Source organism: Schistosoma haematobium, chromosome ZW, assembly GCF_000699445.3.
Source record: "Schistosoma haematobium chromosome ZW, whole genome shotgun sequence".
NCBI classification, from domain to species: domain Eukaryota; kingdom Metazoa; phylum Platyhelminthes; class Trematoda; order Strigeidida; family Schistosomatidae; genus Schistosoma; species Schistosoma haematobium.
In genome coordinates, this window is record NC_067195.1 from 88748906 (window position 1) to 88776888 (window position 27983).

At 37.1% G+C, this 27983-nt stretch overlaps 1 protein-coding gene across 3 annotated transcripts; it reads right to left on the reverse strand.

Annotated features, from left to right (window-relative positions):
- On the reverse strand, nt 1–27983 carry TTC14_1 (Tetratricopeptide repeat protein 14; the record flags this gene model as incomplete). Of its 3 annotated transcripts, XM_051212664.1 has the most annotated exons (22): nt 27904–27983; nt 27510–27774; nt 23243–23365; nt 23120–23204; nt 22431–22522; nt 22310–22347; nt 21478–21624; nt 21235–21306; nt 20937–21056; nt 18500–18622; nt 17209–17350; nt 16876–17116; nt 16724–16767; nt 15711–15867; nt 15087–15670; nt 14900–15045; nt 13893–13948; nt 8305–8348; nt 5767–5828; nt 2759–3219; nt 919–1158; nt 1–786 (listed from the first exon to the last, which is right to left on the reverse strand). In XM_051212664.1, coding segments are annotated over exons 1-14 (1614 nt in total). In that variant the 5' UTR covers nt 27906–27983. The 3 variants fall into 3 exon arrangements, with proteins under 3 accessions (XP_051072851.1, XP_051072850.1, XP_051072852.1); XM_051212663.1 differs by lacking the exons at nt 15087–15670; nt 15711–15867 and having other exon boundaries at nt 14900–14989; XM_051212665.1 differs by lacking the exons at nt 1–786; nt 919–1158; nt 2759–3219; ... (1 more) ...; nt 15087–15670; nt 15711–15867 and having other exon boundaries at nt 8264–8348; nt 14900–14989.

Below are 27983 nucleotides of genomic sequence, written 5' to 3' on the forward strand. Positions count from 1 at the left end.
GTCAAACTCTACAGAATAGTTCATAATGAGAAACGTATTGAAGATAGTGATTTAAGAATTATATACGAACAATTTGCTTTATCAAGTGTATATATGGGTATTTAGTAATATAGTAATTGAAGAGAATACGATATATAATAGAGACTAACTTAGCTCTATTTATATTGATTGAAATTTGTTCATTTCATAAAATCATTAGAGATGAACAAACAATGAACATGATAAATTTTTTTATCCACAGAACTTCTCAAATAAACAGCTTAAAATTCAGAATGGAATAATAGATGCAAAAAAAATACAGTGATTCATGAAAAATTCTACACATGTTCAAAAACACATTAAGCCGCGTTCTCAACAACATTATCTTCCCTCATAGAATCATCAAGTGGAGGTGGAGATTGTGCTTGAGGAGGTTCTGGAGAATCTTGTTGATGACGACTATAGTTGTAATCATTTTGTGTATCATCTTTATCTGAATAAAGGCATTCATTATTTGCAGGAGCACCATCACCTTTAGATGGACTATTTTGTCCAGATTCTAATTCCATTTGCTGATAATCTTGCTGAGTTTGAGAAACAACCGCAGTGTTGACTATTGGACCTTGCATCTCTTGGAACTGAGCCATATACTGTTGTTGTTGATATTGCTGTTGTAACTGTCTTTTAGCTTTCAACTGTGCAACAAATTGGTCTAATTCAGCTAGGTTTTCATCTGATTCACTACGCCTGAAACTTGTAACTAGTGGGGCAAGAGGGGGAGTTTTTATGCGAGCACGAGATATTACTCTAAAAGGGAGAAAAGGAAAATATCAACGCAACTCCATTAATTTTGGAAATCGAACAAAGTTTAAATTTGATACAGACTTAATGAAAATAATTGTTGAAAAAGATTGTTTAAAAATGAAAAATCGAATTTACCTTCCACGAGCACCAGGTCGAATTGGTGAATGTGATGGCGATCGAGGTGATGATCGAGGGCTCCGAGAATATGAACGTGATCGACTTTTAGAAACGTGTGATCGTGACCTCGAACGTGAACGAGAAGACCGAGGTGAGCGCTCAGCAGATCCAGATGTTCCATAACGTTTTCTGCGACGTTCAAAGTTACTGGCACTGCCCGATCTAGCCGACGGACCATCACGTCTACGGTCATCATAACTGTATGCAGTAAATTATACAAAATTAACTTAAAAATGTTACCAAAGTAAAAGCAAAACAGTAGTTCACAAGATAAGCACAAAGTAAACAACTAATTATTCAGTGATAATTTTTATAAACTTGGAGATAAAACTCACTTGAAAAATGGGTGTAATATAGATATAAACAAAATAAAACACTATGCTAACTTGGTATGGAAAAATCAAATGAATTGAATGGACGCAGAGTTGGAAGCAGCAACTGCATTTGGTTACTGCCGAAAACTCTTTCAACTCATCTGAGTCACAGACAATAAAAATTCTGATGTGAGCGAAACAATCTGTGATGACCGGATGCCAATCACTAGCAGGTTAGTTTTCGTTCTAGTCGATGATCTAATGATCACATCTTCACCCTCTGGTAAATGTTACAACACCGCAATACTTATTACAATCCAACAATCGTAGTGTGTCTTGACATCAGAGCTACCTTCGATTCATTGAACAGGATTGTTCTGTGGGATTGTCTATTGACGAAGGGTGTGCCTGAGAAGTTCATTAACATCTGAAGGGCCCTACATACAAGCACCTCATGCAGAGTGAAGACATACAACCACCTCTTCCTATTGTTCGATTCAAGCAGTGAGGTTAGACACCATCCCTTTTCAACTTTGCTACCGATGACATTCTGGAAACAGCTCTGACGGATGTAAGTAATGGTGTGAATCTGTTGCTAGGAGAAAGACCTCTCGACCGTGAGTATGCGGTTAATATTGTCTTACTGTGCGATAATAACCAAGCCATGTAATCCACATTTAATCAGTTGGTAATCAATGTCCGTAGGTATGATGTGCTTTGCACATTCGAAGTCAAAGTACTTTTACAAGACTGGCAGGACACTGATCCTGCACTCACCTTAAGTGGTGGCTTGGACATGTTTTGCGAATGTCGTCCTAGAGAATTCCATGTTGTGCATTATCTGCCGACGCTGAACCAAGTTGGGAAAAGTGGGGAGGTGGTCAACGTATGACATGGTGTCGTAATATGAAAGAAAACTGTACAAGACTAGCATCTGTTCGTTCTTCACAACTCCCTAGTCGGGGTTCTAGAGATGGCGCAACATAGTGAATAGAGACATTATCACACATGGCTTATAATGGAAGCCAGGGCGACCCTGTTGTACATTGCTTTTACTTTATAAGAACGAACGTAATTTCTTTAGTTGAAAAGATTCTTCTGGGTGTACTTTTGTTGACTGAACTGTTTCTCCCATTATTATTACTATTTCACTCTCATACACTAATTTCTGTTCGTTGTTCTTATACTATACGCACTTTACATTCTTCATAACCTTATTGCTATTGTGTGGCATATATGTAGTTGGTACCCCGATTGTACCAATGTCTATGTGTTCAAATAAAATAATAGGATAAAATAAAAGTATATTCCGATGGAAAGAAAAATCATCTGCACCATCATTTTACGTAGGCAAAAAATACTGTAATATGGGGATCCCAAACATTTGATTGACGAGGTATAGTCGTTTGTATATGCATATGCAAAAAAAAACAACAAAACCTACAAATATGCATGAAGCAAAATGACAAAATATTTAATTTTACCGATGATTATGCCAGTTATTTCGGCGCAAACGATAATCATCCCATTGATTACGCCATCGGGGACCTCCACGAGGACGATTTCTTCCATAGTATCCACTGCCGCGGCTACCATGATATTCAGGACGCTGAAATGAGCCACCTGATCGACGATCAGCACTTGATGGACCATTCCCACGAAAGTGTCCTCGATCACCTTTAGGAGATTCAGATGGTGGGGCATCATCTCCGACTGCAAGAGAACCTTCACGATTTTTATCCTGACCAGTAGGTGCGCCGTTAGTAACTTCAGTAGTTCCAGGATTGTTTCCTTCTTCCAGTTGGTGGCGTCGTTCTATAGCACGTAAACGAGCTTGAACACGCTCTTGAAGACTTTTAGAAGTCATAGGAAGATCATTTTCATTCTCATATACAGTAAGAGAACCATGTTCTCCTTCACGTGCATTTCGTGGAGGTGTAAATACCTGACAAATACAATTAAGAGTACAACACATGTGCATATGACGTACAGTTTATTTGGTAAGTAATTACTTTTGGTTATGAGTAATAATGTTCAACATGTGAGTAATGGATTATTAAATCAGCCAAGATTGAAAAAGTAAATAGTTATTAGCAGATATCATAGACCAGTATTTGTGAAGTGCATCATCAAATACCGAACCACCACACATTATTCGAACAAATATACGTTATTAAGTTTTAACAGTGGAGTATATGCAAAAAGAAACAACAACACGTTTACACGACCCTGTGATCACAAAGTCTAGACAATGGCAGGGAAAATTGGGGATCAAGACATTTTGGAAGCATAATATTTGACTCAGAGAGAGGCGGTTACTATCAACTGACGTTCTTACGATATTGGAGAAGTGAGAGAGAGCAGTAGGCTATGACAGGTTTACTCCTGAGATTTTTAAGGATGGTGGTCCAGTATTAGCAGTGAGATTAACCGAGGTCTTAAGTAGAATTTGGGAACTGGACGTAATCCCATATGACTGGTCTCAATCACTGATTGTGCCAGTCTATAAGAAAGGACAAAAGTCCTCTTGTGACAATCACAGAGGAATCAGTTTGACAAATATAGTATCTAAAATATTAGCTTCAATAATACTTCGATACCTAATCAAAGCTCGTGAAGAGCAGATTACAGAAAACCAGACCGGTTTTCGACCTGGACGTGGTTGCATAGATCAGATATTCACACTACGTCAGGTTCTAGAACACAGACACACATTCAGACGCCCCACAATGGTAGTATTTCTCGACCTTAAGGCGGCATTCGACTCTGTTGATCGTGAGGTTCTATGGCAGTGTTTGTCACTGAAAGGAGTACCAAAGAAGTACATTAGCCTTGTAAAGGCTCTCTACTCGAACACAACTGAACTGGTCGAGTGAGAGCTTATGGCGAACTGTCATCAGAATTGATTACCTCAAGTGGTGTTCGTCAGGGCTGCTCACTCTCTCCATTCTTGTTCAACTTTGTCATCGACGTACTTTTAGAGATAACACTTTCCTCGTCTAGATTTCCAGGGGTTGAACTTCTACCGGGAGGTTCACTTGTTGACTTAGAATATGCTGATGACATAGTTTTATTTGGTGAAGACGCTGACAAAATGCAGAGTCTTCTGACCACTCTAAGCAACAATGCAAGCATGTTCGGGACGCGATTCTCCCCCTCGAAATGTAAAATGTTGCTTCAGGATTGGGTGGCATTGACACCCGAACTAATGATAGGGAGTGAAGTAATTGAGCATGTCGATCGCTTCACTTATCTTGGAAGTCTCATCAGCCCTTGTGGTCTGGTGTGTGACGAAATCTCAGTACGGATACAGAAGGCTCGACTAGCTTTTACCAACTTGCGTCATTTATGGCGTAGGCGAGATATCCGTCTATCAACCAAAGGACGTGTTTACTGTGCAGCAGTTCGTTCCATCCTACTTTATGGCAGTGAAACATGGCCGGTAAGAGTAGAGGATATTCGTAGGTTACTAGTATTTGATCATAGGTGTCTTCGAAATATTGCTCGTATATTCTGAGACTATCGAGTAAGTAACGCAATTGTTAGGAAACGGGTACTAGGTAAGGATGGCGAATCGATTAACGAAGTGGTGAAACTTTATCAGTTGAGATGGTTGGGACATGTGTTACGTATGCCCAACGACTGACTGCCTCGATGTGCGATTTTCAGTGGTATAGGAATAGGTTGGAAGAAAGTTAGGGGCGGCCAGACCAAAACATGGTTCAAGTCCATGAAGTCACTGTCAAGTGCACAGAGTGAGTCATGTTGGTAGGTGTAGACTACCTGGTTGGGGACTGCGAGATGATAGCAACCGATGGTTAGAGACCCTGAATGACATGGCTCAAAATCGTTTGCAATGGCGCAGGTGCATACACTCTTTGTGTTCTCCCAAATTTTGATCTCCTTATTCCTCCTTGTCTCTTTTATTTCTCTTCCCAAATTTATTTCACTGTATTATACTCTTTAAATAACATCTCCAAACACTAATTTTCCTGATTACTGCTTATACTCTTACTACCTCTACCACTACGGGATTTGAATCGACCACTGCATCTCTGTGCTAATGTGGTGTGGCAAGTCGAACTGATGTACGTACGTACGAAGTTCTACGTTGTTAATGACTGACTGACTGGAGAAGTGAGACAAGTACATCGACTACTATTACACTGAATTCTTTTAAATTCATAACCATGTTTCCATTAGATTTAGACGAAAATAAGAAAGAGTGCAAAACGTTTTTAGAGAATAACAATCAATACAGCCAAATCAATCGATAGCTATTGAATGATCCAGTAAGATGAAAGTTTTACGAATTCTATATTAATTAAAATAAATAGCCGCATCAACAACGCAGAAATATTAGAGATTGCGTACAGAATAAGTGTGAAAATGTCGTCCAATGCTTATACCATTTATAAAGGTATTTGCACTTTTTACAGTATCAAATCTAGGCAAACTTTAGCACTAAGGAACACAGACACTACTAACTTACTCGTCTTGTGCTTCGATATTCTGATTCCCCATCTGCTCGACTTCTTTTCGAATTATCCGGACCTATAATGAGTTAAAAATGAATCACGAAATACTCGGTAAATATTTGAAAAGAAACTGGTATAGATCAAATACACATCATGACTTGGTTATTTTATATTCACACCTGTATATTAGATAACAATGCATAACAATTGTGGAAAGCTTATGTTTTTTGGAATGTGTTGTAATTGTACAAACCAGATGAACTATAAAATCCAATTCTAGTGATTATTACTATTAGTACCAAAAAAAAGTAACACAGTAACATTTCACAGCAAATTTGAAGCGACTTATGATGTAACAGCGGTATAATTTTATAAAGATATGCTAATCGGACTATTAAAATATTTCATCTTCAATACTGACGAAATTATAGGGAATGGGAAAAAAATACAACAATACTCCACTACAAATGACTAAAGATAATCAGAGAAACAATCTAGCTTCTAATTTTTTATAAGTGTAAATATCTAAAGAATTACCCCTACTTATATAATGACTAGGAGATAACTCCATCAACAGACTATTCTGTAGTGTTAATGAAGTTATGATTAAATCACTAAGTTGATATAACAATAAAAAGTTCACTTTGTATATATATATAAAAAAAAAATGAACAATTCAAAAAATAACTAATAGTTTATTATAGATAGATTTGTAGTGTTTAAAGTTATTTTAACTTGAGGTAAATACCAAGAAACTTATATTGAATAATAAGGCGATACATTTTACTCAGCTTAGAGAATTCCACGTCGTGCATTATTTGCCGACTCTGGGACTGGTTGAAAAAAAGCGGAGAGGTGATCAGTGTATGACATGGTGTCGTGGCATGAAAGAAAGCTGCAAAGGGCTGCCTCGTGTTAGACCTTCACGACTCCCTGGTTGAGGTCCGAGAGATGGTGTTACACAGTGGCTAGAGACGTTATCAGATATGGCTCAGAATAGAAGCCAATGGCGATTCTGCTGTAACCTTCTTTTACTTTCTTCATAAAAAAATGGTTTTATCTTCCCTTAACTAAAAGATTTCTTCTGCTTGTACATTTCCGCTTCCCCCATTATTACCAATATTATTACTACACTACCTTACACCAACCTCTTCGTTATTGTTTCTCTTTTCTTTTTTTCTTTTACGCTCCTTACCTTTTTTTCCTACTTATTCTCATTGTTTTGTGTGGTGCATATATATTTGATGCCCCTCTTGTACCAATATTTATATGTTCAAATAAATAATTTTACTCAGTTTCAGATCACATTATTCATTATAAGAGCTAATGATAATAACCAATTGATAAAACTGAATGGTATAGAAGAATAAGGCTGAAAAAAGGAAACTAACTCATTGAACGGTAAATATAGTTTTGAATCAATAAAAAAAATGGATTAGAAACTGATATCAGATGAAGAAATGATGAAAATCAAGACTATAAGAACAATGATATACCAGTACATGAGTTTTGATATGATCCGAATATTTTATATATCATCAAGTGATTGTTACTATACTTCAAGGTTATTACTATTTTTTTCTTTATATAGTAGTAATTAGATTAACAACATGTTTTCTATAGTAACATATCTCAATTCTACTTTAATAATGAATAAATTAAACAATTATGATTAAGATAAAATAGTTATATTTGTTTTTCGTTAAAATAATTTACCAATAGTATTAAAGGATTAATTTAATAAATTATCCAAGAACATTCAGTCAGTCAGTCAGCTACAACATAGGACCACGCACATATATACATCGGTCCAAGTTGCCATATCACATTAACACAACAAGATGAACACAGGATTCATAAAAGTAGTTAATTCAGCAGACCGTTGTTGCTACCTTGACGTGGTGGTCAAGCTTGCCTGTCGTGACGAAGCAACTGAGCTATACTGGCTGGAACAACCGTTCCTCAAGGTCCTACCATATCAGACAGGTCGGTTGAACAGCGGTAAGACTAAAAGCAACAAACCCATGGTCCGAAAGCGAAGTCGTACTGCTGAATGTACAGAGGTGTGACAGCAGTAATGTGTTTCCTTCAGACAACTAGCATGACAACGATGCTGCCTTCCTGCAAGGAGGGGTGTGGTCAGAAAAGGTGGACCCTAAAAATACACACCTCGCCTTATCCCACGGACACCCGTTCCCGGCGGTAAGACCTCAACAAGTACGGAACTAACGCAAAAATTACCCATAAAAAGGTCGTGTGTGACCGACCTCAAGCAGTTATCCCTTGGGAACTGCGGTCACGCTTTCAGGTCACTAAGACCACCTCTAATCCAATTTCCTTTTCAAGTACCTCCAGAAGAACCCTTCCACGGTGTGGGCAACCAGGAAGTGGTAACAGCCCTCATACCTCTAACAGCACTCAAGACCACTGTATTCCTAGAACATTACATCACATCACATCTTTAATCATGAAAAGTAAACTCAAATACTATCATGGTGATTTAAAAATCCACTAGCATAAAGAAATCTTTGGAAAAAAATGTAGTCTCTTACCATTTCGATTATCATCATAGGAACGTTTCCATAAGCCTTCTGACCTACACAACAAAGAAAATAAGTATATAAACTGTTATAAAGAAAACAATTTATGAATAGAAACACATTAAACTTATTCATTGAAATCTGATTTTCTCTTCATTTATTCTCTATTCTAATTGGCTTTGAAAGGTGTTATGACCTTGAATCGCTTTTACCCCGTGATACTTGTTATGACTTCACCTTGATCTGCCTAGACTAAACTATGACCTTGACGCGTTAGACTGAGTGGCTTAACCTTGAATCTAATACGCGTGAGTTCGATCGGGGCAGAGAGAACTATTGTAAATCCTGATTGGTTGACAAGCACACAAGTGAAAGAAGACAAGACAGTTGGAACACTAAACTCTGGATTCTCTGAATTCGGATTACTACAAAAATGTACATGAATAAATAAGTGCATATCTTGACTACGACGTACGATAATTTGGAAAAATACAGTTATGCCCGAAACAGGGAATTAGGGTAGAAAATATAGTGCAAAATATAATGTTTAAATTACAATATTTTTGGAACAAAAAAGGGTATGCTAGTGAATGATACATAGAACGAAAGCTCGTGTTATGTAGAATAAGATAGGGACAAAAATAAATATAAGTGTTTTACAGGGTTTGAATGAAATGCAATAACGTCCCAAGAAAATAGCTTTCGTAATTGTCTGGGCTTCTTAATTCCCCATTCATAACACCTTCCCCCTTAAAAAAAAATTAAAAAAATGGTTAGTTATTATATACAGGTAAGTGCTGAGATATCATCATTGATATCTTCCTTCGGAAACGTATGTTCTCCTCTTCGAGTCTACCTGTAGAATATCTGGTCTTCTGCGTTTCCGTGATGCTTTCCTAATAGGACCTTGTTCATGTTGCGCAGTCTTCTGAGTCGCTGAGCATTTTATGTCAAAACTGTCCAGAATGATTCTCCACATTGAGTCTAATTTCTCGGTTTTCTGTGAAGTGCCAGCATTTTCCAGTATGTGGTTGACATGGCGTGTCCACTTCTGTCCTTCAACTTCCACCACATACATTACGTTCCCTTGTCTCTTAAGTATGCGTCCACTGGTCCATTGTGGAGGTGAATATCGGAAATCGCGGACGCATACTTTTTGATTTCTTTGGAAAATTCTGCGTTTTGCCCCATGATGGCGATCAAATTGGTTTTCCATCTTTCTGTTTCTTTTTCCGATGTCTATTTGCTGTGGTTTTATGGCATCGAGAGCAGTTCTTACTTTTCTACCAAACATAATTTCTGCTGGGGACATTTGATTTGGTGTTGATGGGTTTGGAGTTGTTCTATAGACCAAGAGAAAGTCATCAAGAATCTCCTCTATCTTTCCCTCCCCTTTTGCCTTCAGTAGCGCTCTTTTGAAGATATCTACAAACCGTTCGGCCTGACCATTCGATTGAGGATGGTACGGAGGTGAACGGACATGTTTGACTCCAAACCTCTTGCAGAAATCTGAGAAGATGGAAGAAATAAACTGAGTGCCGTTATCTGTCACGAGAACATCTGGAACTCCAAAACGGGAGAATAACTGCCGTAGCTTCATGATAGTCTGTTGCGAAGTGATTTGATTTATAGGAAAAATCTCCGGCCATTTTGAATAAGCGTCAACACAAACGAGGAAGTACGTACCCTGGAATGGGCCAGCAAAATCAACATGTATACGCGACCAAGGTTCTTCTGGAGATGGCCAGGAATGTAGTTCAGCTTTTCGTGGACACTTAGAAACCTCAGCACATTTTCTGCACGCACGCACGAAATCTTCGATGTGTTCATCGATATTGGGCCAATATACATAACTTCGAGCAATAGCTTTCATTCTTCCAGTACCTGGATGGGCTGTATGCAGTTGTTTCAGGACGAGTGAGCGTAAGTTATACGGAACCACTACGCGATCAGCAACCATAATACAGTCATTTACGATGGATAAAGATTGGTGTCGTTGATAATACTGTTTCAGTTCATGAGATGTTATACGTGGGGGCCAACCACGCTGGATAAATGTAGATAATCGTCTTAAGATAGGATCGCGGCGAGTGTGTTCAGAGATTCGAGCAGCTGTCACTGGAAGAATTTGTGTTGAATTAAACAACATTCTGCTTACATCTTCTTCCACTGATATAGAAGCGATAACAGTATCTTCGTTTTCAAGCTTATGATTGCTTATTAAGCGCGATAATTGAGAAGAAGCAGAAGACTTTGATGTAGACATAACATTAGAAAGAAGTACATGAGATTCCGAAGTTTCACTAGCGCATACTTTGTCTGAAGTATTCGATTTGGAAATTTTATGAGAAGGTAATGAATCGGCGGTATTTGATTTGACATGGTGAGAGCACATAACATTTGAATTGTTTGATTCAGAAAGATCATAAGAACGTGTTTCATCAGAAGCATTTAATTCGTTAATATCCAGAGAGGATGATTCGTCGGAGGCATTTGATTTAGAAATATCATTAGGGATTTGGATAGACTCATAGGAAACATTTTGAGAACATACCTCATCTAATAATTTATTCAAAGTATCAACATGTGCAATCCAATCTAATCCCAATAGATCTAAATCGTGTCGATTTGTTAGATAACAAACATCTGTAAATTTACTTCCCATAAATTGAACATTGCATAGAACCTCTCCTGTCAACTTTACTATGTCTCCTGACGCATTTCGAGCGACATGTTCCGTCGGTCGGATGGATGGGCATCCTAACTTGTGCCATGTGTTCTTTGAAATCAACGTGACATCAGAAGTAGTGTCCAACTGAAGTCGTATAAGTTTTTCATTTACTAATAAATTTACAAATTTCCGCCTACTTTTAAATCCAACTTTAAAGGTTGCAAACGTGGTTTTAATTTGACTGTTTGATCGTTGCTTTGAATTTTCACTACGATGTTTAGTCTTGCGTTTATTTAACGAACAATGACCTTCTTTGTGGCCAATGCGATGACATTTGCGGCATTTATGACTCTTAAACGGACAGAATTTTGCAAAATGCCATGCTCCGCAGAACCAGCATGATGATGGGGGGTTGGCAGGTTGTTTCCTGCTTGTACAGTTTTGTTTCGATGACTTTATGGATCGGAGCGCATTAATTGAACCAGAACCGGAAGGTTTAACTCTCTGTTGCACCATCGCAGTGTCATGCTTGAGATTAAGTAACCGCTGACATTCGGTTGTGACCATTTGTAATGTCATATTTGGTTCTTGTTCAATGCGTGCCAACATTCTGGTACGGACATCTGCATCTTCTTCATTCTTTAGACCACATATGAAAATCAAGCATTTAAATTGGTCCGCTGTGATTTCGTTTATTTTGAAGCGTTCGCACTGTCGATTTACCTTCCCGGCATACGTGAGATAATCGTCCTCTGGAGATTTTGTTATTTGGAAGCATTTATAGCGAGTATTAAATAATGAGGACTGTTCATCGAAAATATCAGATAAAATCTGGACTGTATCTTTGAATGATACATCTCGTGGATTTTGCGGCAAGATAAAATTTACATATTTATTATATTCCTGTGTTCCCAGTCTTCTTAAGAGTAAGCGGACTTTTGCTGCGTCATCAAGATGCGAGCATTCAACGCGGAAAATATCTTCACAACGGTGAAACCACGAACTGAAAATGACATTAGCTTCAGGATCATACTGGAACTCAGAAATAGAAGTTATGATGCTTTCATGCTTATCTGATTTACAAGTTGAAGACGACTGTAATGAGAACATTTGTGCCAATGCATCCAAAAGCTTCATTTGATTTGCATCATTTTGTGCTTGCTGCATTTGAAGAATAGTTTTAAGGTCATCCAATGAAACAGGCATTTTGTACTGGATCAATCAATAGGAAAGAAAAAAAATTCTTCGTCGCCAGTTGTTATGACCTTGAATCGCTTTTACCCCGTGATACTTGTTATGACTTCACCTTGATCTGCCTAGACTAAACTATGACCTTGACGCGTTAGACTGAGTGGCTTAACCTTGAATCTAATACGCGTGAGTTCGATCGGGGCAGAGAGAACTATTGTAAATCCTGATTGGTTGACAAGCACACAAGTGAAAGAAGACAAGACAGTTGGAACACTAAACTCTGGATTCTCTGAATTCGGATTACTACAAAAATGTACATGAATAAATAAGTGCATATCTTGACTACGACGTACGATAATTTGGAAAAATACAGTTATGCCCGAAACAGGGAATTAGGGTAGAAAATATAGTGCAAAATATAATGTTTAAATTACAATATTTTTGGAACAAAAAAGGGTATGCTAGTGAATGATACATAGAACGAAAGCTCGTGTTATGTAGAATAAGATAGGGACAAAAATAAATATAAGTGTTTTACAGGGTTTGAATGAAATGCAATAACGTCCCAAGAAAATAGCTTTCGTAATTGTCTGGGCTTCTTAATTCCCCGTTCATAACAAAAGGAAACTTCAATACATGTGTAATAAGTTGTCTATGACTGATATCTGGTTATATACTTGCTACTAGATTATTAGATAATTTATGAATATAATACATTCTTATTCTATTGAAACTAAAATCATTAATTACAAACAGTATAATTCTCAGTCGCATTAGTACGAGGATATTGGATATAGCATTCGATCTGCACTAAAAAGGACTAGACAAGAATGACATTGATCACCACCCAGTGATCAATCAATTGTGATATTGGAAACCCTTAGAATAATTCAAACTGATTCAGATTTTCTTCCACTTACTTCTCTAGGGAAATCACCATCCTACTGTACTTTACACAATATTCTGACAAAAACCTACGTATACATTTGATTTCGATTTCAGATACGGTATTTACTGGCTAGTCCTTTTTAATCAACGTAAAACATGGTACAGATGTGTTTTATTCTAAACTGTCACATTTAGTAGAATACAGACCTACATCACCAACATAGATGTGTGTTGACCCAAGGACGATGAGATAATGTAATACCAATCATAAAAAATAGACTAAACTTAGGGAATAATGCTTGAAAAGACATTGTGGAAAGGCTTACATGAATGAATACTGGAGTTCAAGATTGAAAATACGGTAAAGAGTGAATGCACCTACGATTCTGAGTTAAATCAACCGAGATCTGTAACCACTAATCGCAGTTATCATGTAGACCCCAACTACGTAGTCTGCATCTACCAAAATGGCGTCATATTTCGGTTTTGGCACCCCTAGTTTAATTTTTACCTAGTTCTGCACTAGCAAGCATCGTCCTGATTACCTCAGTCAACGAACATTCATCTTATTAACCGATTGACCACCTTTGTCAAATAATTTATGTTTAACGTCAGCATTGCTTATCTGATGAAAAATAACATCAGCCAGCAAAAAGGGTACATACAATTACAGAAACAAATATGCACCATATCAGAATACTTATCTACAAACAATGATCACATAGAAAAATAATTTTTAGAAAAATACATACACTGAATACTATCTGAACTCTTAAAATAACTATCCCTTTTCTTAATAGATGGACAAATAGCAAATAAATACAACTAAATGAAAACTCGAGAAAATTACCTGTTTGACTCATCACCCATCTCGTCATCATCTTTGCAGCGTATAATACGTCCGGACTAAAATACAAACAAAATTGTGCGCATTACAATTAATGTTCTGTAGAATGTTCCCAGTTTTAGATGCTATCTGATATAACAGGATATTATTAAAACGTGACTAGCTTATCACTAAGACCACTTAGTTTATAGCTAGGTTATGGGGTAATAAAATCTTGGAGTTTTACAAATATAAAAATACTCGGAAGCACTGGACGGTCGTTTTGTCCTAGAGGATGGGAGTCCTCAGCAGTATGCATCCACGATCCCGCCTCGTGAGATTCAAATCCAGGGACTATCAGTCTAGCTTCAATTGACTCATGAATTCAACTATAAAATTACTATAATATCCACAAAACTCATCTCTGATCATAAAAATACTTCTTTGGAAAATACTAACGCTCATAACATATAATATAGCAATAAAATATGCGTAATTTTATCCGATTTCTAAAACACTACTTTTTAGATTTTGAGTACACTGAAGCGCGACATATTTTTTAGATCAAAATCTAAATTGAGCCAGATCAGTTTATGAAGTTACTGGCTATTTGAATTAAGATATGTCAGAAGATGAACATTTTTTGGTTGAATTTCACGTGATAATTGTAATCCATCGCAGAAAATATTAAGTGGTTTGTTCAACTTATCACTACATTTTACATTACTATATTTACTAATTCAGATCTTAATTTGTTAGCTCCATTCTGTTACAATGATGTGAGATGTGGCAACGTAACCAAACTCAAGTCCTTTCAAGTATACAAGAGGCTTTTGACTAACAACTGTCTTTAACTTCAGAAGTGATCAGTCATACATATCAAGATGTGTACTACCACATAACACAAAGGAGAGGTAACGTTAGGTGGATTACATTGTTAGATCATTACTCTAAGTACGGAAATAACAACGGGCAAAGATACAGTTTATATTATATATATATATATACATATATATATATAGAATACTTACTCGGTTGCGAGTAATTACAATTTTAGACAGGTCACCACGATCCATATTCGTTTTGTCCATAGCAGCATTACCACCACCAGCAGATTTTATCTGGACAATAATACATAGAATATGATTCCCCATGTAGGATACAACAATAAATCCCGCTGTTTATTTGTTTTTAATAAAAACGAACGGATAAACTTGCATATCAGCATAGAGATTGCTGGAAAAGAACCATTCTTCTTGGGAATATGTATACATACTGATATTTATATAAATAATTAGTCCTAGAGGCTTCATTGCATTTCCAATTATCAGGCGATAGACAATAACACATGATAATATTTACGTTTTTCTATACATTTCTACTGACTCATTTTTAAAAACTTTTATTCATCTACAATGAAGCATCTATTAAATCTAAAAGAAGAATAAATCAGTACTACACACGAAACACTCAAAATGATAATTAGCAATAATAATGAGTGGATCTCCATGAGTACTCTTCATTTTTGATATTTCCTTCCTTTTATTCAGATAACAGATAATGACGATGATCATTATTCTCTTCAGAAAATAAATCTGGTGGCTAAAAAAGAAAGCTAATATGAAAAAGCACCTGTTTTTCCGGTAGAAAAACAACCAGCTGACTTGAAATTCTTGATCCGAAAATAATAATAAGAATTTAGAGTAGTGATAGTAGTGATGGAGATTTTAAAACAAGACTGTTAATTCCTTGGTCCCCACCGATGGTGAAATATCGATACAGTCTCCCCTCTGAACTCATTTCTGTAATTTATTATGCACCAGCATTTACAGGCACACTCACAGATATATGGAGAATCAGCAGCATACTTTCACCATCCTCACACACTCTTTTTACCACTGATTTTTACACATAGTACTATCATTTCCACATAATCAGTATTTCTCAGAGCAACTTCGCTCTGTTTCGTTTTCTGCGCTTCATAGAACAATTCTAGACTCTACAAAAAACGAAAACTCGTTCTTGATTATTGTCAATAATATTCATATGTGGGATTATGTCACTGTATGGGGCTAGAATGCATATAAACATAGAAAATGAGAACATGTATATCAAACAGACCAGTGATTATAATAAAAAAATATAGTTATTTTGTACTTTTTTGTGTCAAAACACTTGGCATTATTACAGTGAATTATGTAAATACACTTATTCCATAAACATACATAACTTAGAAAACATCATTCGTCTTTAAATGATATAGCTGATATCCGAAAACACATGAATAAGAGTAATTAGAACTGTAAAACTCTAGTATCCTAATGTTATAATCACTTTTTGTGATGTTAACAAATGCTGTTTAGCAAACAAAATATTGTCTTGCTGTGATCTATCTAAAAAACTTACACAGTGACAAGTTCCAATAACCGTTTAATACCATCAAATTGGCCAATTTTTTATTCTAAGACTAGTGAGTTGGAAACTTGTTTGTATCTATTAACTATGGTTAACGTGAAGTTAGGTTGAACTATATGCTGAGTAATTTTTGGGTAGCATAGCTCAGAATCGGTCTTAACAGCGCAGATGTATGCACTGTTTGTGGAACGAGAAAACCGACAGACAAGCAAAGAGTATTTAGTATTAGCAATGAAAACACTTATATTTTACGGGCTTTGGCAGGCAGTAACCGTGCTACCAATAAGTAAGAAAGATGAGTTCACTTAATTAGTGTGCATTGTGTGAATTTCCTGAAAACATCACGATTACTAAGAATGACTTTAGCCATTGGTTAAAGATATGAGTTTTTCAACCGCATGTCAAGATTTAAAGATAAAGTCCGGATAAATAATGCTTACATCATCGCGATAGTAATCTCCTCTTCGTCGTTCGTGAGAGGGATCTAAAATTAAAAGTTAAAGACAATGAAATTTCGAGAACAATATGCAAATTTGTCACAGTAGACCGTGATATGGTTGGTACAGAAATAGTATAAGAATGCTTTACTTACTGGGAGACAAAAATCCTGGAGGGCTTTGGTCAGGTGCGTGGTTTTGACGATTAGCCTCTTTAGCAGCACGTCGACTACGATCTTCTTCAACAAGCTGTTCTAGAGCAGCTCTACTACGTTCCATATGAGTGGCGTAACCCGCACTCGGACGAACTGCAGTTGGAGAAAGAGGAGTGTGGTCACGTTTGTTACCCACGTTTCGACTTGAACCGCGTGGAGAAGGCGTTCGTGACCAGGATCGCTATAAACAAAAAGGAACCACAATTTATTGATAAAATAAAATATTCGATAAGAATACATGAAAGCCTGTTATTTATATTATTGTCAACATACCAAACCAGCATCCTTGTTAGTAGAGAAAGATCCGTTAGTTTGAAGTTCTTTCAGTGCATCTCGAGCTTCATTATTGTCAGGATCCAACTTAAGTGCCCGATTTATTAATTGTTCTGCCTTGCTTATTTCCTTACGCCCAATTCTGTAAAGAACAAAATATTTTACACACAAAGTAAAAGGTTTGACCAAATAATTATAAAATAAAAGCATATTTTATAAGATCTGGACCGAGGAAGTTTTCACATTACTCACTCAAATTATCTGTAGTCAACGCGTTTTCTTTTTGACATGCTTAATACACGAAAATAGTAAAATTCGGTGATTGACATTTGTTCAAAATATGTTTAGAGCCTGTGGTTTGCTTTTGGTCATTAAACCCAATGTCTTGAAGCATTGATAGAAGTGTAGGTCAAATCACAGTGTGATGCATAGTAGTCAATTAAATTGGTTATTAAAAGTAAATAGCCAAAAAGACGGCTGGATCAAAAAAATTTAAAGGCCACTTACGATTTGCAGTTAACAGAGAAAATAGTTTACACACACGTAAGACAATGTTTTTAACAATGGGATTGGTTAGATGCGACTGATGAAGGCTAGATCAACTCGAAATGTTTCGGGAGACGTTAATTTAACTGTTACTATCGACGTCAATATTACAATCATTCTTAATACAGATTGGTGCGATTTGGTATCTTCTTTCAAAGAGAATGTCATTCCCCGTTTATGAGTTATGAACTGATGATAAAAAATAGGAAACCGCTATAAAGACACCGAATCAGACTCTTTGCGTTTTTACTGCCGTCCTACACTTTCTCAACCATACTCACTTGATCATAACCAACAGAGTCTAGCAAACGTAAACTAACCCAGGTTTTCACACCACATTAGCAAGAGATAAATTTTAAAAGATGAATAACAAAGGAGCCCAAACAATATGACAACAATAGTAATGAGAAAGAATAAATATTGATGGTATAGTTCGAAAAGGCAAAATGAACGGGTATGTATGAAGGGATACTGAAACTCAAGACTTGCTTGTCATTAGTTTTCTCTCATGTACTAGACAGATAGCTGCTACATGAACGTGATGGTTAGGTTTGTTATGCTACATTGGGGTTGACCGTGAAGAACTAATTCTAAAATAGGCCACAATGATATTGTAAATAATTTGAACTATGTTTTGAGGCGAAATCGAACTGCATCTTAGAAAGATGAGATAACCAGGAGCGATGTATATTTATATTAGATATCCTGATGCTTATATCTGTTATTATTAACAATATAAACTTACTCGCCAGCATACGCAACTAGCGTCTGAACCAGATAATTTTTAGCATTAACATGATTTGGTTGGATTTCAAGACTTTTCTCCAAATCCTCCACTGCCTTTGTGTACGTACCGATTGAGGCATAGCTTTATTAACGTATGATAAAATGTGACATTAAAAAGAACAGATTATTAAAGTATAATTTTACCACGAATATGAAGTGAGTAAAAAATAAGAAAATGTAGTCCGGATATCAACAAGAAACACTGATGCTACTCATTCTAACAGTCTGAAGTTAACAGGGTAAATTCACTTATCTACTAACCCATTTACCAGGCACAAAATCGTATGCTTGGCTTCTAATCACATTCTGAGGGTCAACAATACTACACAGATGCATAAACTGAAGTAGGGAAAGCAGAAATAGAACCAGTTGCCTTATTCAGTTCATAGGTGTTACATATTGGCTGAATTCCTTTATTTAAAATGTTGGATAAGTGCTCCAGAAACTAAACTGCTTTAAAGAGAATTGAATAAGACCAATATTGTGAAGATACATGGTTGAATAAAACTTTATCAAACAAAATTTTACAGTAAATTAGGATTGCACGTCAAAGTACTACAGCATTAACTTAAATGAGAGAGATTTAATATTTGCGAGCCTCAAATAAAATGGCACGGATAAATAACAATGAAGGGGATACCAAATCGGACAACGATCAACAAATACTAATATACGACTCTTTACCTCTTGTAATTATCACAAACACACAAAAAGCGATATGGGTCTCATTGAATCATACCACAGAGTATTAGATCAATCACAGTAGCACACAGAGACCTTCCTATATGTCACTTAATCAACGATCGAAGAAATCAGCATGCCCATGAGATAGATCAAGAGTAGGAAAGCAGATGGACCTGACAATATACTAGATGAAGCACTGAAGTCAAATATAGAAGTAACTGTAAAAATGATCCACGTTCCATTCTGGAAGATTTGGGAGGAAGAACAAGTCCAACAGACAAACTGGGGAGAAGGATATCTCACCGAGATACCAAAAAAAGATTTGAGAGACATAAAACTACTATAAGTACCAGGAAATGTTCTCAACACTGTTGCTGAACCAGATGAAAGATTTAGTAGACGCTGAACTTCGAGATCAACAGACTGGATTCCGTGAGGATCGGTCGTGCACAGATCAAATCACCACACTACAGATAATCGTTCAACAATGAATTGAATGTAACTTGTCACTATACATCAACTTCCTCGACTATGAGAAAGCGTTTGATAGTGTGGATAGGAGGACCTGGTACAACCCTCATCAACACTATGTAGTGAGTAACTGAGAAGATCATCAACATCATACCAAATTCACACGACGGACTACACTGCAAATCGGTACATGGAGGACAGCTGACAGACATATTCAAGTGAGGACTGCAGTCAGACAAGATTGCTTACTCTCTTCCGTTCTCTTTCTTCTGATGTTTGGTTGGATTATGAAGACCTACACATCTGAGGGGAGGCACGGAATACAACAGACAGATTGCATGCAACTAGATGATTTCGACTTCTCAGATCACCTAGTCTTTCTTTCTTATACATAGGAGCAAATGCAGGTTAACACAACCAGTGTGGCAAAAGCCTCTGCAGCAGTAGGTCTAAACAAACACAAGGGACAAAGCAACACCCTCATATATAACACGGAGAACGCTAACCAACCCAATCCCACTTGGTGGAGAAACTCAAGAACAGGTGGAAACTATCACGTATCTGGTTGGTAGTATCATCGATGAACAAGGAGAATCTAATGTAGACGTAAAGGCAAAGATTGGAAAAGGACAGCATCCCTACAGTTGAAGAACATATGGAACTCAAAACAACTGTCAACCAATATTAAAGTCAAAATCTTCAATACAGTACTGTACGGAGCTGAAACGTGGAGAACAACCACAACCATAATCAAACTGGTACAAGTATTTATAAATAGTTGTTTGCACAGAATACGCAATGCCCGTTGCTGACCGGATACGATCAGCAACAGTCTGCTATGGGAGAAAACAAACCAGCTTCCGATTGAAGAAATTAGGAAAGGACACTGGGGGTGGATAGGACATACATTTCGAAAATCATCAAACTGCATCATGAGGCAAGCGCTAATTCGGAACCGTGAGGAGAAACGGAAAAGAAGACCAAAGGACAAACTGCACCAGGAATGGGAAACAGACATGAAAAGAATGAATAGCAACTGGAAAGGATTGGCCAAGACAGAGATGGATGTAGAATGCTGGTGGGAGGCCTATTCTCCTTTTCGAGGGGTAACAGGCGTAAGTAATATAAAATAGAACACAAATCTTTCAAAAGAAAGTCAAATTCAGGTACATTTTTTATCAGACCAAAGTTGAAAATGTAAACTAGGTATGCAATTCAACAACACGAAAGTTGTGACTTACAGAGCACCACGGGCAACATAGGCGTCAGGATTAGTTGGTTCAACTTCAATTGCAAAATTGTAACACTGTAAAGCTTCAGTATTTCGGCTTTCCTTGAAATATTTTACACCTTGGGCGACACTAATAATAAAGTGAAGATAAATTAGAAAGGTCAATTGCATAGGGATGCTGAAACGGAGTTTTAGTTCTCTGCTATACTACTAAGTCTAATATAAAAGTTTTCTGAACTGTCAAGACAGTTATTTGTTTTAACTATAGATTATTAAATTACAACCACACTTAACATATAAACGCTTACTGTTTCATTGAAAAATTCAGCAACTGGGTACGTCTAAGCTCACAAGCCATCTCTGATTTTGGTAATCGGATTCTACAAACGGGGAAAAAGTATAGTTATAAATGGCAAGTACAAACACAAGATTTGAGACTTTTCTGAATCAATAAGTAATCAATGCATAAAACAGATGTAAACAAATGAGCAAAAATATTAATGATAAGCGTTTCATGTAGACTCTAGATTATTAGTACTAATTAATCTTACTTATTAATACAAAAGAGAAGACTACATGCTGATGAACGTGGTATCCCCATGCGTGCGCACAGAACTTGAAGGCCATCTGGGTTGCGAAATTGTGGTGTTGATTCAAGGTAGGCTTCATACGATTTGCCATCCAAATTCTGAAGTTTCCTAGTTCACAAAATCAATATAAGGGAAATGTTAGGGCAAATTCAGTAAAATTGATTACTGAAAGATTCTTGAAAATAAAAAAAAACAATGTAACTTAATACATTTGAACTAGAATGAGTCAAACTGTAATTAATTCAACATTAAAACGTCGGATTGTAATGTACTCCATAAAATGTCACTAGCAATCAAAATGAACGTTTCCGATAATAATCTCATTTAATTACATACATCAACTTAAAAACCAAAAAACAATCGGTACAAAAGCGACTAATATTAAACTTAATAATAGATTATAAGTCTACTGTCAAAAAAATGTTAGTGTATTAGTTCTACTAAATTCGTACTAATTAACAACTTCCGGAAGCCAGATCCATTCGTTCATACCGTCTTTTCAGTTCCCCACATTGTAGTTGAATTCTTTGAGCTTTTCTGACTTTTAATTTACTCTTGTTATGCTGTAAAGTGTGACAACTTAAACTGATATATCAGCACTACAGTATATGTTACGTCTGACATGCATAGTTTAGTAGCCTCAGACTAATTTGTGTACCAGACCGTGAGAAACAATACTATCAACTCAATTAAAAATCGACTACTTGTATCAAAGAATCACAATTGCGTCACAATAGTGCCTTTAAAACATACGTGATAAATTTGTGATTAAATTCTGACTACGTGTACTTACTTGTAATATAGAGGCATATCATCATCAGTTATGATACCCTAGAAAAATAAGAAAGAGTTCATGTAGAGATAGTGGAGAATGAAAGGGTTGAATATTGATGTGTATTTCAACTTTAACCTACAAGTTTCAGATCCCCATAAGTATCACGATTAAGCATCTTCGCATTCATGCTTAATATTAGACGTCCACCTCCATGAATGTCAAGAATAAATGCTATAATGGAAATGTAAAATAATAAATTTGGTTTATCAGTAATGTATGAATCGAAGTTGAACATCATTTCTTACTCAACGTGGTTTGTGGGGAAATGATCAATCTGCTAGTTTGTCATTTACTAAGTAAATAGTGAGTGGAAACGAGAGTGAAAAGTCATGAAATATTCGGGCTTTAGTACTCACTCAACTAGATTTTAAGTTGACATCAGATCGACAGTATAGAGCTGCATTTTTGGCTAATTAGTGAATGGTTAGGAATTGTGAGATGGTGAAGATTTGTAGCTCAGGTGGATGATTTTGGCATAGAACTGTGTATTATGAATTTCAATAAAAACAACTGGTACGAACTATAGGGATTTCACTTAACCGACGATATCCACTTTAAAGCTTCAACGGTTTGCAAAGTAAACTTTCAATTGCCAGGTAATGGTTTTATGCCCTAATTATTCCTAAGCAGCTGGAAATTGTCAATAGCTCTTAGAACACACACACACACACACCATGTTTAGTACACAAAACTATGCACATAACGTAGTGAAGAAGCGCACGTAACCTAAGAAATAATCAGTAACACAAGAACAAGTAGGCAACTCACCACGAACTTTGTCACCTATTTGAAAAGCATCCAAAGCGTTTCCGTGAGCATTATATCGCGGAAGTTGTCTCAACGGACAAAAGCCCTGATAAAGAACATATAAAGACTAGTAAAAACAATTACCGTGATCTTTAGACCTTCAAAATCCCGCCGAGGTCCTTGATCATATGCCAGGACAGAGACTACAAGACCGGAATCCTGTATAACACTGATAACACCCACTAATACATCATCACGTCGACACGTCTAGTGTAAGAAAAAACATTTAAATGGAAGTCAAAACAAAAACGAAAAATACATATAATGTTTATGAAGTATACATTGTTTTTACTCATTGAATTTCTGTTTAAGTGCTCGATTTAGAGCAACGCTATTTATGCGAGGGTTAATAACGATACCTGACTGCCTAAACCAACGTAGTTGAAGCGGCGTTCAAACTTGAGTCACTAGTTAGAGTTCGGTTGTTTTAGTCACTAATCCATCACTTACGAATAGTATAAAACTATTTGGTACGCCATAGGACAGTACATCTGTCGAATCAGACATCAACAACGCGAGAAACTGGCACAAAAGTATATTGACCCGAATCGCAGCACGTCAGAACAGCGAGGTTAAATTATCAAAAAGAATGCCGAAGTATTCTTGACCCTATACGTATACTGTAAGAGAATAATCTTACAATTATACTGATTTGTAGCATTCAGAGACATGAATAGGAGCTTTATTCTGTAGTGGAAGCACAAATAACTCAAACCATTATGTCAAACACTTAAGACAGAGTTCACAGCGTATTGTTGAGATGGCTAATTGGGAGTTAGTATACAAATCAAGAACGGGCTTTAGTGATTACTGTACTTGAATCCCAACTAATACTTATTTTAAGCAGGTGAACAGGTGAACAGGAGGAGTAGTTCAATTCATCAGAAATACTATCCCCTTTACCGAAACCGGTAACATATCCCATGAAAGTGGAACATGCTAATAAGTTAGTTGCCGCTCGAAATACAAAGGACAGGAGCTGTTGATTGGTTTGGTTTATGATAGTTCAAATTGTGAGATGAGTTTTTGTTAAACGGATTTAACACTTGGTCATTAAGTGGTCGGTTTTAATGCACTTATGGTGCAAATAGACTGAATTGGGTTGTCAGAAAATCCTTTCGAACAGAAACTAGTTGATGTGGTTATCGCATGTTCCCTGGTGCAACATGTGAGAGAAGCAACTAGGTACAACACAGACCCCAAATTATCCTTACTAGATGGCATATTGACCCGTTAGGGGATGACATAATAAGCCTTTATTATATACCACTCTTAGGTAAGAGTGATCATGCAGCTCTAGTTCTTGATTTGCATATCGTTGTCAATAACGATGTGTCAGCCCAAATATCTGGAAAGCAAATATACAAGATATTATACACTTAGCATCCTCTGTGGATTGGACAATAGAATCGGGACACCCCATTGAAATGTCTTGAGATGTATCCAGAAATTTGTATATTAAAATTACTGCACTGGGCATCTCTTGAACTACACCGAGGAGTCCAAGGAACTCCCCCACCGTGGTTTAATAAAGAGGTTCGCACCCTTTTTCGTAAAAAGAAAAGAATATGGGAGAGATTTTGGTTGCCGGATACTGACGAGACAAAATGTCAATATCAGGAAGCTAAAAATATTTGTGCCTCGACTGTCAGCAAGTCGGCCCCCAAATGCCCTGGTACGGCCGAGAGTGGGGAGAGTCCGCTCTCCCTCTCGAAATGCTCTCACATGGCCACGAGTATATAGCCTCTGCCAGGGAAGTCCTGCTCATTGCCTTCTCGTGACATTACTGTTGTTTACAAAATTCAGAGGACGAAAAGCGAATGTCCTGTGCTTTAACCGGGTTGGTGGACATGAAGAGTCCACCTAGGGGAGTTGGAAAACCACAATTCCAAACTAATGGTGCACATGGACACCAGTATCCTGAGGGAAAAAATGACATATGAACCAATTATTGGCCACTGGCTACTATGGGACTGCATCTCACGATGCTCCACTGCCTTGTGGATCAGACCTTTAGGCCGAAGGCTCCGGGTGTGCCCCCCCCAAGAAAACCACATGCTCCGGTTTCGGCACCCGATCAGTATCACAGACCTCACACATATCAAATGAGATTTGTGTGGCGCATGTGTATTTGGTGCCTCCTTGTACCAATATCTATGTGTTCAAATAATAGTAATAATACATCAAATCTAGATTGTATGGAGAAAAGCTTTTTAAGGAATCTATAGAATACCATAAACGCTTGTACTTGTACATAAACCAAAAACTAGAAGACGGAATATTACAGCATTATGGCCAGACAGTAGTACCGCATCATAAGTGGAGGACGATTATGGTAAAGGTCAGTTAACCTTAGATTACTTTAGCAATATGCATAACGTATAGATGCTTTTCCCTTCAGTTTATGCAAACACTACACACACTGGACAATGTAACCATTAAAGAACCTGATGTATTCAGTCTGCTGAAGAAGTATGATATAAACAAATCTATGGGACCTTACGAAACACATCCTAAATTACTAAAGAATTACTAAATTTCCTTGCGAATGCTCTAAGCGTGTGTTCTAAGCCATTTCCAGTCCAGGGTCGACTACCAAAGAACTGGAAGAATGTTATAATATGCCCTAGATTCAGAACGCGTATGAGAGATAAACCTGAGAACCATCGACTAGTAAGCCTAACTAGTATGGTTTTCAAAATTTTAGAAAACTTTATACGGAAGTTAAATATGTAGACGAATATTGGGTTTTTTCTAAAAAGTACCATGGTTCTAGAGGTTATTCATGTCTCATAAACATAATAGTAGCCCGTGAAAGTTGGTGTGCTCTTAAAGATAAGTTACCTATAGATGTAGCCGACATTGACTTCAGCAAGGCTTTTGACAGTTCCTCATAACCGGCTTTTACATAAGTTAAGTAATATCGAGATTGGAGGCAATTTATTAGTGTGGATTAAGGGCTTCCTAGTTGAGAGTCAACAAAAAGTACGGGTTGTATAGCTTGGAAATTGCGCTTAGTGGGGTGTTTCAGGGCACGGGTTTGGGGTCAGTGTTATTCCTCTTGCATGTAAATGACCCTCCTCGTCTCCTATCATCATCGGTTTTGATATATACTCACGATATCAAGATTTAGAGAGCGATAAAAAGATGATAGTTTAGAGCTCCAAAATGACCTAAAGAAATTATTTGAATGGTCTAAAATTTGGCAGCTGCTGATAAATGCTTTCAAGTTCATGATGATACATACTGGCCATCAAGGTACAGATACATACAGGGTGAGTAACACCGGGCTACTTGTTGGTCAAGCACAATGACCTAGGATCCATCGATAGCCAAGACTTAAAAACTACTGCACAATGCCGTGAGATAACCACCAAAGGTTTTAGAACACTATGGTCAATACGTAGTGCCTTCAGCCATGTCGATGCTTTGATTTCGTATACAGTATACGTTCATCCTAAACTCCAGTATTCCAAACTAACTGCCAGCCCCTGCCTAAAAGCTTCAGTATGATGATAGACAGGATAAGCCAAATTAATTTCCCTTATCACATAAAAGAACCAGAGGCGACCTTATAACAGTTCTTTAATTAAATAATGATGGATTTTGCATGGCATTCATTTCCGGTCTTTCAAAACAGGATTTACGAGAACAATTAAAAAGTCTACAAGCCCATAACTACTTTTTGGCTGATTATCGGCTTTTACACCGAATCGTCAACGAATGAGAATCATTACCTTAACATGTGATTGGAACTCAGTCCATCGACGCTTTCAAAAGAAATTTCAATCAACTGAGACCACCATTGCCAAGACTTACACGGGCCATCCAGACTACTACCCACCCCAAACTGAAAATGCTATTAAACTGTGAAAAAGGATGGATTTTGTGCTGAAGTATAAGATTTAATGCTTATATTTTGCCCGTAAATTACAGTCCCGCAGAAAAAGGTCCCCGAAACCACTTATTTTATAACCATTACCGACTCGACCTAATAGCACACTTGCATTAGCGGTCCTAGTTAAGGTGAATTAATAAGTAGTCAGGCGATTCAAATGCCTCTGGACCATAAATGTATAACTAAGGTCATCTCAGTATTATTTTAGAACATCGCTGTATAGCAATGGTCTATGGGGAGAATTATGCGTATACTCAAGGGTACAGAATAACATCACCTACACGCTACCACCCGATAAAAAACGCATAATTTTGTCTGTACTGATAGATGAGGGACTTCAAGTACCACCTAACAAGATCGCTAAACATGACGAAATCACTAATCACACACGGCACAGGTAAGATAATAGGAACCACTGAGCCAAGGTTGAATCGGAACTAAGACTGAGCTTACAGCATAAAATTGGTCCCGGCGAATTTCATCAGGAACATCCATGAATGTCTCAATAGGAGGAGCAACTGCACAAAATGCTGCTGCCTGTTCATCCGGCCAAACTGGTACATTGGGTGGTGGCGCTTGTACTGATGGGTTTGTGTTCGGAGGTAAGTTCAGAAGGCGTTCCAAATCATTCCCTTCAGCTGGTGGGGGTCTGTGCATCCGGCTGATTATCTCAGCCCTGGAACATAAAAGATGTTCCAGTTTTGCACCAAACGTAGTCCTGAAAAAGAAAGCATTTTGTTCCCATTAAAACATCGTCACACGTAAAGCCGTTTTGACAAATAAACGATTAAGTATTGTGAACTTGTACGAAAAAACTGATATAACACAACCAGAAATGTCAACATACATGATAGGTACACAAAGTCAAAACGTGCTGAACCGAAGGCCGCTACACATTCAAACAATACAATGCAAAGTAAAACTTCG